Genomic DNA, 13,087 nt, shown 5'->3' with positions numbered 1-13,087 from the left:
CAAAATAAAAATTACCCCATGATTTACTCACCCTCAAGCCATCCTAGGTGTGTACACTGCAAAAATGCTTTTATTACTCAGATTTGTCGTCTTGTTTCCAGCCAAAATATCTTAAAATTCCTAAATCAAAAAGGATTTTCTAGACAAGTAGAAATTGTTGTCTTGTTTTCAGAAAAAAATAAGTCAAAATTAAGTGAGTTTTTGCTTAAAACAAGCAAAATAATCTGCCAATGGGGTAAGCAAAATAATCTTATTTGAAGCAAAAAATTATTTTGCTTACCCCATTGGCAGATTATTTGCTTGTTTCAACTTGTTTTTTTCTGAAAACATGACAATAATTTTTACTTGTCTAGAAAAACCTTCTTGATTTAACATATTTTTAGATATTTTGGCTGGAAACAAGAAAAAAATCTAAGTAAGAAAAGCATTTTTTGCAGTGTATGACTTTCTTTTTTCAGTTATATTAAAAAAATGTCCTGGCTCTTCCAAGCTTTATAATTGTAGTGAATGGGTGTTGAGATTTTGAAGTCCAATAAAGTGCATCCATCCATCATAAAAAGTGCTCCACACACGTCCAGAGGGTTAATAAAGGCCTTCTGAAGCAAATCAATGCTTTGTGTAAGAAAAGGCTTTTAATTCATAGATAACAGCACTAGACTTTTCTCTCATATATTTGGTCTATTATATCAGGTTTGGCTTATTTTACACTTAACATCAATGCTATATATGGTAATTTTCTGTGTTCATTGGGATGACAGGAAAGTGACAGTAAAATTGGCGAAGTTCAGACAATGCTGTTCTCTTGAGCTCATTTTTGTGGCAGATATTCATTTGGGATATGTGGTATGGCATGCACTGTGATGGAATGTATTTAGCAGCATTCAAAAGAGGGTTAACTGTGCAAATCAGGTGGAACAGAGCGACTGCAGTGTGAAAAATCTGCCGCAATCTTATTTCTCTCCCTGATTGGATAAACATCTAGCCTATGGCGCTGGGACTTGGTATGCAGGTCTCAGACAAAACTGTTTAAGTGGAGTGCAGATGTTGAAGGGCATGACGGTGTGTGAGCTGACTGTGTGTGTGAGGTTTCTGCTGGTGTGCAAATATAATAAGGAGAACAAACACGACTGGTTTTGGAACAGTGATTCCCAACCAGAGGGATGCGTATCGCAGGGGTTACTTGGAAATTCATAACAAGCAGAAGATGATAAAGAAAAAGAAGAAGAAGAAGAAGCAGAATATATTTAACGATTATTTAAAACGAGATGAAAATTTCCTGGTGATTTACTCAGCCCCATGTTGTCCAAGATGTTCATTTCTTTCTTCAGCTGAAAAGAAATGAAGGTTTTTGAGGAAAACATTCCCGGATTTTTCTCCATGTAGTGGACTTCAATGGCGATCAACGGGTTGAAGGTCCTAATTGCGGTTTCAATGCAGCTAAATGACTTATCTAGCGAAACATTTTTTTCATTTTTTTTTTTTTAAAGAAAAAAATCAAATGTATATACTTTTTAACCACAAATACCTTGTAAGTAGCTCACTAGCTTGACTGCATGCATTACATAGTTATGTTGGAAAGGTCACACATGAAGTAGGCGGAACCCCGTCCCAGGGTTTACAAAGTGAATGTGCAAAGAAAGTCAAACATCCTTTACTAAAAAGGTGAAGCAATGATGTCAGGCGATTTTGAAGTTGGAGGAAAAAATGAGATGGAGTTTTATCTCACAATTCAGACTTTTTTTTCAGAGTTGCTTGATATAAACTCTGTTTATAACAATTCTGACTATATTCTTGCAGATGCGAGTTTGTATCTTACAATTCTGACTGTTTTTCTCACAATTCTGATTATATTTCTTAGACTTGTGAGTTTACATCTAGCATTATATATCGTGTAGTTCTGACTAACATGGAATTGTGACTCATTCTGAATTGTTAGAAATAAACCTGCTTTTTTTCTCCCTCAAAATTGGACTTTGTAATTCACAAAAAGTCAGAATTGTGAGATACAAATTCGAGTTTTTATCTCACAATTCTGACTTTATTTCTCATAACTGTGAATTTGTATCATGCAAAAAATCAGAATTGTGAGTTTTTATTTCGCAATTCTGACTTTATAAGAAAGTCAAATGCCTTGTACAAATAAGGCAAAACAACGATGTCTGACGATTTTGAAGTTGGAGGAAAAATTAGATGTTGCGTGATATCAACTCAGAATTCTCACTTTTTTCACAATTCTGACTATATTCTTGCAGATGCGAGTATGTTTCTCTCAATTCTGTTTTTCCTCACAATTCTGTTTTTCTCAGGATTGTGAGTTTACCTCTCGCAATTGTGACTTTTTATCTCAGAATTATGAGTTTATATCGCGCAGTTCTGACTTTATAACATGAAATTGCGACTCATTAAGTCAGAATTGTAAGAAATAAATGTACAATTCTGAGAGTTTTTTTTTTCCCCTCAGAATTGGACTTTTTAACGCACAAAAAGTCAGAATTGCAAGAAAATCAGAATTGTGAAATACAGGATTTTACAATTCTGACTTAATGAGTCACAATACCATGTTGTAAAGTCAGAACTGCGCAATATAAACTCTTTTCTGAGAAATTCTGAGAAAAACTGAAATTTGAGGAAAACCAAATTGTGAGACACAAAGTCACATCTGTGAAAATAGGGCTGGGCGATTAATCTAAGGCGATTGTCGTGCGCATTTTGTCAATAAAGCCAGTTCTTTGATTAGCCGTAAATCTCCAGCACCTGTTTTGAGATGAAGCAGCATGTAGTACACAGAGCCGTAGTTCACTTAGAAGCTACGCCTAATCGTGTTCATAATCGAAATCGATTTATTCGAACGATTATAAAATCGAAAAGAAATCGTTTGCGATAATGGCAGCTGTTTGCGTAGCTTCTCAGTGAACTACGGTGCTGCGTAAAAAATGGTGCTACATCTCAAAGCACGTGAAAATACCACATTTAATAATATTTTTACTTCAAACTTACTTCATAACGTCAGCCAAGTGTTTAAAATGAATCCATCTGTGAAATGATGTGGCTTCTTAGACATAATAACGCACATAACATAGTTCATAATATTCTAAGCAGTGATTAACGCATTGCATTATAAGTATACATTATTCTAATGAAAATTACAATAATACGAACTTCAGTAAACCATATATTGTCATAGTAGTGTGTTTATTAATCATGTTGAATGAATGAAAGCAGTTAAATCTTCCGTTCTCTAGGTATTCTCTAGGTTTCTCCTTCAGGTGTTTTTGGCGTTTCCGAGAGACAGAGCGCCCTCTGGCCTTTGGATGAAGATTTACTGGTGATCACAGATCACATAGAAATGGAGATCACAGATCACCGTGCTTCACTAAAAGATACGCATGACAATCGCAGCTTCCGATTAATCTCGATTTCGATTTCATGTCGATTTATTGCGCAGCCCTATGTGAAAATATAGTCAGAATTGTGAAAAAAGTGAGTTGATATCACGCAACATCTCATTTTTTCCTCCAACTTCAAAATTGTCCGACATCGTTGTTTTTTTGTAAAGGGCGCTTGACTTTCTTATAAAGTCAGAATTGCGTTTTTCTCAGAGTTTTTATTTCGCAATTCTGACTTTATAAGAAAGTCAAATGCCCTTTACAAAAAAGTCAAAACAACGATGTGTGATGATTTTGAAGTTGGAGGAAAAAATTAGATGTTGCGTGATATAAACCCTTTCACAATTTTCACAATTCACAAATTTTCACAATTCTAACTATATTCTTGCAGATGCAAGTTTGTATCTCACAATTCTGAGTTACATCTTGCAATTGTGACTTTTTTTCTCAGAATTGCGAGTTTATATCACACAGGTCTGACTTTATATCATGAATTGCTACCCATTATTTGAGAATTGTGAGAAATAAACGTGCAATTCTGAGAACATATCAGTCTTTTTTCCCCTCAAAATTGGACTTTATAACTCACAAAAAGTCCGAATTATGAGATACAAACTCACATTTTTATGAGTTTTTATCTCACAATTCGGACTTTATATCTCGCAATTGTAAATTTATATCATGCGATTCTTAGAAATACTGTCAGAGTTTTTATTTCGCAATTCTGTCTTAATTAAAAAGTTGAACACCCTTTACAAAAAAGGCAAAACAACGTCTGAAGATTTTGAAGTTGTGTGATATCAACTCAGAATTCAATTTTTTTTCACAATTCTGATTATATTCTCACAGATGATTGTATCTCCCAATTCTGACTGTTTTTCCTCACAATTCTCATCTCACAATTGTGACTTTTTTTCTCAGAACTGCGCAATTCTGACTTTATAACATGGAATTGTGACTCATTAAGTCAGAATTGTGAGAAATAAACTTGCAATTCTGAGTACATATGAGTGTTTTTCCCCCTCAAAATTGGACTTTATAACTCACAAAAAGTCAGAATTGCGAGAAAGTCAGAATTGTGAGGTACAAACTAGTGTTTTTATTTCTAGCAACTGTGATTTGATATCATGCAAAAAAAGTTTTATTTTGCTATTCTGACTTCATAAGAAAGTCAAACACCCTTTGCAAAAAAGGCAAAACAATGATGTGTGACAATTTTGAAGTTGGAGGAAAAAATGAGATGGAGTTTTTCTACCCTACCTTTTTAAACCAAAATACAAAGATGAACTTTTCAACGTGATTACGTAATGCAAGAAGTTGTAGTCACGCATTTGTGGTTAAAAAGTATATATATATTTTTTTTTTTTTATTTTTTTTTTTTGAAAATAGCCAATCCTTTTGCAAGATAAGATCTTTATTCCCTGGCTGGGATCGTGTAGAGCCCTTTGAAGATGCATTGAAACTGCAATTTTGACCTTCAACCTGCTAATCCCCATTGACATGCACTATATAGAGAAAAAGAATGTTTTCCTCAAAAACCTTAATTTCTTTTCTACGAAAAAAAAAAAAATAAAGACATGAACATCTTGGATGCCATGGGGGTGAGTAAATAATCAAGATTTTTTTATTCTGGAAGTGAACTAATCCTTTAATAATAGGTTTTATACGTGCGTAAGACAAAAAAGGTTTAGAAACACTGTACGTTCTTGGTTTGGCTCTGTATATTGAGGTGTGTGTGTGTGTGTGTGTGAGTAGCCTCTGCTTCTCTGTGGGAGTGATGCTTCCCACCGTCAGATCCAGGTGTCTTTCCGTTCCCTTCCCCCAATCCGAAGCAGATGTATTCTGTGTGCAGTCATGGAGATAGTACTTTTAGCACATCCATGATCAAAGAGCCTATACTTATGGCACAATAAGATCCTGCTAATAATCCACAATTACTCTCCGACACATACTAGTGCCAATCAGAATCATACAAAAATAACTAACCACGACAAAGCACTTCAAATGCTGTGTGTTCAGTAATATGTAATTACGATACCATCGATTAAACGAGCCTACTTGTGTACGATGACAATAACGCCCTCATTGCCGTGAGCGTACATTGCGAGTTGTTAGTTTTGACGTGCCGCTGTCTTTTTGGCTGTTTGTTCGGAACAGAAACGGGAAAACTAAAATCATCAAAGCCAGGTGGTTTTTCCATTAGCGTGCCAGAGTTAAGCTTCAAAGCTGAAAAGTCGGACTTGCTGCGAGAAGGAAATATGAAAAGGGGAAAACTGACAATAACTGCAAGACTGTCAGACATGAGAGACATTTTCAGAGACGGGCCTGCTTAACTACTCACTTCAGGCTGAGGCAGTAGATCAGACGTTGCCTCAGCAGCCACTGAAGTTTCTCAGAATTGCAAAAACACAGGGAGAAGCTGCGTGAGGCTCATTATCATACAGCATATAAAGTGTATATTGAAAACTGCTGGCACTTACAGCTGCAGCTCTGACTCAATAATGAGCAAGTCCACATAGAATGGATCCATTTTTCCATTTTCTTTCTTCTGTGTTTTTTTGTGGAAAGCCCATTTAGAAAGCTAGCACCCTGTAGCCTGTTTCCAATGTTAAATCGAGGGGACAAGGTTTAGCTGTTTAGCACAGTCCTGTTAGCTTATACAGTATATGAGATTGGTAAGAAGTCTGTTATGCTCATCAAGACTGCACTTAATTGATCAAAGTAATATTGTGTCGTCAAATATTGCGACTATATTCAAATAATGGCTTTTTTTCTTTGAATTGTGAGATATAAACTTGCAATTTCAGTTATGAAGGTAGAATTACAAGATATAAACACAATTCTGACTTTTTTTCAGATTTGCGTGATATAAAGTAATACAATTTTGAGAAAGTCAGAATTGTGAGAGTTGTGATATAAACTCACAATTTCAATTTTTACTAGCAATTCAGTTTTTTTATCTGAATTGTGAGATATAAACTTGCAGTTGCGAGTTAATAGTCAGAATTATATAAACTTGCAATTCTGACTTTTTTCTGGAAATTGCAAGTTTATATCCCACAATTCTGACTTTTTTGCTCAAAATTGCGATATAAACTCACAATTGCGACTTATAAAGTAAGAATTGTGAGATAAAAACTCGAAATTTTCTCGCAATTGCAAGTTTATATCTCGCAGTTCTGACTTATTTTAGTTTATATCTTGCAATTCTGACTTTTTTCTCACAAATTTGAGTTTGTATCTCGCAATTCTGACTTATTTTCTCAGAATTCTGAGTTTATATCTCACAATTCTGACTTTTTTCTGAAACTCGCAATTCAGACTTTGTATCGCAAATGTGAGTTTGTATCTTGAAATTCAGACTTTTTTTCTCGCAATTGCAAGTTTATATCTTTATATTGCGACTTTTATGTCGAAAATCAGACTTTTTTTCTTTGAATTGTTAGATATAAACTTGCAATTGGGAGTTATAAAGGTAGAATTACAAAATATAAACACAATTCTGACTTTTTTTCAGATTTTCGTGATATAAATTCACAATTTTGAGAAATAATGTCAGAATTGTGAGATAAAAACTAACAATCTGAGTTGTGTGATATAAACCCACAATTTTGACTTTTTACTCGCAATTGCAAGTTTATATCTCACAATTCTGACTTTCTTCTCAGTTGTGCTCAGTTGTTTTTTGTTTTGTTTTTTTAAAAAGCGATATAAATTTTTTTAGAAATAAAATCAGAATTGTGAGATATAAACTTGTAATTCTGACTTTTTTCACAAATGCGAGTTTGTATCTCGAAATTCTGACTTTTTTGCTCAAAATTGCGACATAAACTCACAATTGCGAGTTATAAAGTCAGAATTGTGAGATTAAAACTCTGACTTTTTTCTGGCAATTGCGAGTTTATATCTCGCAATTCTAGCTTATTTTAGTTTATATCTCGCAAACTTTTTCCTCAAACTCGCACTTCTGACTTTTTTATTGCAAATGTGAGTTTCTATCTCGTAATTCTTACTTCTTTTCTCGCAATTGCAAGTTTATGTCTCGCAATTCTGACTTATTTTCTCAGAATTATGTAAGGAATAATTGACGACGGGCCGTAGAATTCTTAGAAAATAATGCACACCCGAGGTGGTGATGCGGTCACGACGCGAAGCGGAGTGGCCGTTACACCTCGGGTGTGCATTATTTTCGTAGAATTCTACGGCCCGAAGTCAATTATTCCGCTTATACTACAGTTACCACACCTCAAGACATCGATCAAATGATATATTTCAAGACATTCGTCCCGTTTTTATCCTTAAAAGGCTATTGTGAGTAGGATTAATTTCTTACGCAGCTCATTCAACAGCTTCGTTGCTAGTTCCAAAACGTCATTTTAGAACTAGTAACGACGCTTGGGCTGTTAATAGCAAAATAATGCCGTTAATAATGAAGTTTAGACAGACCGACAGACAAGCAGACAGACGGAAAGAGTGAGGGAGAGAAACTAAGTGTATAACTTTAACGTTACCTCTCTCATGTCTGTGTCTCTCAAGGGTGACTGGCAGCATCGTCTCTACTAACAGTTAAACTTTAAGTCCATTTTCTTCAAGACCACGCCGTTGTTACCTCGCGTGTGAGAGCTGTCATGTCGTTTTTAAGTTGTTAATCGTCAGAGCAGCGCTAACAACATTAGCGCGAATGCTAACGCGAGTGCAAACTGTAACGTTATGTGTGTGCGTCTGTGAGGTGAGTGAGAGGGCGCGAGAGAAATAAGAGTTTGTGCTTTCCGTACATAATAAAACGTAATATATTGTAGAAAAAAACATGGAAATAATCTGTCGTTTTTATCCTGATGTTTACTGTATTTATTAGTTTGGCCAGTGTCATTGTGGGTTTTGGTTATTTTGCTGTTTTGGGCTGTAAGGACCTTTGAAATAACTAAAATCGTATGGCGAAGTGATATAGACATGCACTGCGGTCTAAAGCTGCCTGGAACTACGTTCGCCGTGCGTTTCCCTGAATATAATGCACACCTCTAGAACGTTCGTCAGCCAATCAGATTCAAGCATTCAACGGCCCTGTAGTATAAGAGTTTATATCTCACAATTCTGACTTCATAACACGCAGTTGTGACTTGTTGAGTTGTGATTTAAACTCACAATTCTGAGAACATAGACTTTTTCCCATCAAAATTGGACCTCAGGAACTCAGGAAAAAGTCCAAATTGCAAGATACAAACTCAAAATTGGGGGAAAAGTTAGAATTGTGAGTTTATACCATGCAATTCTGAGAAGAAAAAAGTCTGAATTGTGAGTTTATCTGTGCTGTCACAGTGTTTTTTTATTAATATGAGATTAAAAACAAATTTTGACTTATGTTAAACAATGATTTTGTGTTTTGTTTTTTTGTAAATTAACCATTCCTGTGTAACATTCATGTAGAGTAGAAATCATGTAGAGTATAAATACACTTGTTCAGGTGGTGGAAAAGTTTCCCAGGCTGTTTCATTAATGTTGCAAACACCTACGGAGAAGCCCCTAAACAGTAACGTAAGCTGGGTCCTACTGCTCTAAAGTGAAGTTAATGTTCAGCACTCCCTTAGGTTTTATGTAATTAATGTCTTAAGCATCTAACTCTCTCTCTCTTCCTCTCTGTTGTTGTGTTTTGCAGTCTGTTCGCAGTACTCACGGGGCGTGTTCGCCATTTTCGGCCTGTACGACAAGAGGTCGGTTCACACGCTAACATCCTTCTGTGGCGCGCTGCACATCTCCCTCATCACGCCCAGTTTCCCCACAGAGGGCGAGAGCCAGTTCGTCTTACAGCTGCGGCCCTCCATACGAGGGGCCCTTCTCAGCCTGCTAGACCACTACGACTGGAATCGATTTGTCTTTCTATACGATACCGACAGGGGTAAGACAATAAAACGCACCCATGCACACTAATACACAATTCCATTTAATCATTTGCAGTGGAAGTGTTTAATAGGTGTACATACTGGCTTAAATGTTAAATAATGTACTGCATAATGTCTGTGTATTAAGACTTGTATAGCTTAATATAACATAAATTATGCCTCTTACTGAAATATGTAGCAGACAACCCATTTACATTATTTAAAAAATGGACTATGGGGGGCTAGCCTGGGTGTCCCCATGCTGCCTTCCGCGCAGCGCGATTTTATTCACGCTGGAAGGTAGCATGGAAACCATGGACCAAATTTTCACCTCAGATAGGGAACCAATCACAGAACGGGGAGGGAGCAGCAAGACGATGACGCCTTCTATGCGTCGCGACTCACCGAAGCAGTTTGTTTATAACTATGGATCCAGCATGGCAGCAAGTTATCATTTGATGCAGCCGTTCACATGTCGCGCCTAAAAACGCGTGGAAAACGCTAGGCGCGTCGCTTTCTCCTTTCCAAACCGCTCTGTAGCTTGCACATGGAAAACGCGAGCGCGTCGCAACCGCGTCGCTTCCATTATGCGCGCGCGTACCGCGCGTCTACATTTGAAATAACGAACTTTAGCGCGCAAAAGACGCGACATGTGAACGGCCCCTTAGATAGTGTTCTAAGTAGTTTAGAACGCAAGTTTATTTTGAAAAAAGAGCAACTTTTGGCATTAAACCATCGCTCTGTATACGTCATCCGGTATAATTGAAACGATTGGCTATGAGCTACGCACAGGCGCATTTGATAGACATTCGTAGCGCCCAATAAACGGCTCTGGGCATTCGTAAACCACGCCTCAATTACGAGAAAATGAACATGTGGTTCCCAGACCACGAATCATGACGAAGTCATAACGTGGTCTGGCATTAGCCAGGCTAATGGGGGGCGCCTTTATTTTGATTATGTTGAACGGTTGCGCTCGGTGAGCTACTGGCAATGAGCTACGCTGTTTCTACTACAACACAACTTGGAGAATAAACTACTGATTCCATGACCACAGCTACTGAAAGAGCTCACAGGTGGCTATGGATATAAGCTTAGGCTTAAAGTAGAAGTTCACTTCTAGAACAAAAATGTACAGACAATTTACTCACCCCCTTGTCATCCAAAATGTTCATGTCTTTCTTGTTTCAGTCGTAAAGAAATATTGCATGATTTCTCTTCATATGGTGGACTTCTATGGTGTCCCTGAGTTTGAACTTCCAAAATGCAGTTCTATCAATTCTGTCTGTAAATTTTTATTTTAGAAGTGAACTTCTTCTTTAAACTAAATGCTGCATCATAGTTTTTCCCCACAAAGAGTCTAAACGCTAAAGTGGAGAGAGCACAGACGCGGGTCTTTAGGAAGTTTTATTCGTCCACAGGCATCTTCCCATTCTTTTCTTCTCTTCTTATCGCTAGGAAAAGCAGTGAAGACTTACATTACTTCTCTTGTTGCCCTGAGAACAAGAGAAGTGATGTAAGAGAGATATTTTTTAATGTGATTTTTGGTACATTTTAGCAGTATTTACCATACTTTCAAAACAAAAACTGAAAACAGGAAAAATACGCTATATGAAAATAATTAAAGAAAAAAATATATATATTTTTTTTTTCTCAATAAAACACAAGATTTGTTTTTCAAAAAAGAGTCAAACCAATCTGATTTGTGTTCTTCTGAGTGAACCACTTTCACTTTTTTCATGCAGTTACAATGAATGGGGACTGGAGATTTAAAGCTTCAAAAAGGTCCCTATTCACGGATAATTTTCCTCTTCAAAGGCTGTTAACTGACAAGTGAGTCAGTAAGTTGAATTTGAGAACAGAGTCATTCAGAAATTAAAATTACCCTATGATTTACCCACCCTCAAGCCATCCTAGGTGTATATGACTGTCTTCTTTCAAACAAATTCAATTGGAGTTGAAATTAATAAAAAATGTCCTGGCTCTTCCAAGCTTTATAATGGCAGTAAATGGGTGGTATTATTCAATAGTTCAATAGAAGTCCAATAAACTGTGTCCATCCATCATAAATAGTACTCCACATGGCTCCAGGGGGTTAATAAAGGCCTCCTGAAGCGAATCAATGCATTTGTGTAAGAAAAATATCCATATTCAAACCTTTGTAAACCATAATGTCTAGCATTCGCTAAATGTCATATGCACAATCACAAGAAAGTAGCGTTCCAGCGGATGGTGTTGGATGTCTCGTGAGAACCAAGTTTTGTTTACAGCAAAGGAAAACCTCTCCTCTTGGCTTATATCGAAATCCTCTGACATTTTTCTTCACAAATCCTCGCTTTGTACTTGAAGTCCTACATCCTACATCATCGAGCATCACTCTCTCATGAACGTGTACGACAGTTAGCGGAAGCTAGAGATTATGCTTTATAAAGTTTTACAATTGGATATTTTTCTTACACAAACGCATTGATTCGCTTCAGAAGGCCTGGAGCACTTTTTATGATGGATGGCCATACTTTTATGGGCTTCAAAATCTCAACACCCATCCACTGCCATTATAAATCAGAAGAGCCAGGACATTTTTAAATATAACTCGGTATTCATCTAAAATTAGAAAGTCATATACACCTACACTCTTAAAAATAAAGGTGCTTAAAGAAGAACCATTTTTGGTTCCACAAAGAACCATTTAGTTAAAGGTTCTTTAAAGAACCATCTCTTTTTTAGATTTTTTATAATCTGAAGAACTTCCTTTCACAACAAAGAACCTTTCTGTTTCACCAAAGGTTCTTTGTGGCAAATACGGTTCTTCAGATTATAAAAAGGTAAGAAAGAGATGGTTCTTAAAAGAATCTTTGACTGAATGTTCTTTGTGGAACCAAAAATGGTTCTTCTATGGCATCGCTTGAAGAACCTTTTAAAGCACCTTTATTTTACAGAGTGTAGTTCTTGAATGAACTGTCTTGAACTTGTCTTGAAAATGTTCTGGGGCAGATGTCAAGACTTTCAGAGAATAGCGTTCCTCACAAAAACCTGACATATGACTTCAGAGGACTTGGAATATAGTAATATGGAGTCATATGAATCACTTTTTCACCTTTTATGTTCTACAAAAGATAGAAAGTCATACAGGTTCAATGTGTGGGTGAGTTTACAATGTAAACTCTACTTTATTGGTTGTCTCATGGAATCAGGTGGCAAGGAATGATGAGCCACTCTGAATTTTATTTCCATGGAGCTTGTTATTATATCTTTGGAGATCAGGGGTCAGGTTTTAAACTCTCAGTTACACTAATGAGCAGTTTGTTGTCCAGAAACACAGTCAGTCTGTGTCTTTCTTACTTCTCTCTCTCTCTCCTATCCTCTCCATCAATGACTTTTCTTTGCTCGTCTTGCTTTGCTGTGCTAGACTGAGACTATCCCCGGAGCCCCAGAGGTGAGCTGTGGCTTTAGGTCTGACACACTTCTGAAATGCACCGACTTGCTTTGAAAGACGAGCACAATATCTTCCTGTCATCTGAGTCTGTAAATCATGAGAGCTTATTGCACAATATCCTATAAATAACACGAGTGATCTGTGTTGTCTTGTGCGTGTATAAGATGCACTGCTCTTTGTCATTTCACGGATGTTTTTGACGTGGAGATTTCTTTGAGTTTCTATGATTGGACTTCTCACATCTGCCTCAGGCATGTGTTTTTTCTTCACATCCCATATGGCCACTTTATTTGCAAAGTTTCCATATGGTGAGCTTAATCAAATATTTCTGGAATGTTAGCTAAATCAGAGCATTCAAAGTCCTTGTATCTGCTTTATTAAAGTGCTTA

At 36.7% G+C, this 13,087-nt stretch overlaps 1 protein-coding gene across 1 annotated transcript in view; it reads left to right on the top strand.

The window, feature by feature from the left end:
- The window catches only part of LOC141292653 (glutamate receptor 4-like), a 102,882-nt gene that overhangs the window by 63,111 nt on the left and 26,684 nt on the right, over positions 1-13,087 (top strand). Inside the window, exon 3 of the mRNA XM_073824688.1 lies at positions 9,040-9,279. Coding sequence (XP_073680789.1) covers positions 9,040-9,279 — 240 coding nt within the window. The remainder of the gene's footprint in view (positions 1-9,039; positions 9,280-13,087) is intronic.

This window comes from Garra rufa, chromosome 19, assembly GCF_049309525.1.
Source record: "Garra rufa chromosome 19, GarRuf1.0, whole genome shotgun sequence".
Taxonomy (NCBI): Eukaryota; Metazoa; Chordata; class Actinopteri; order Cypriniformes; family Cyprinidae; genus Garra; species Garra rufa.
Note: the sequence above shows the minus strand (reverse complement) of the source record. Positions and strands in the feature narration are given on the sequence as shown.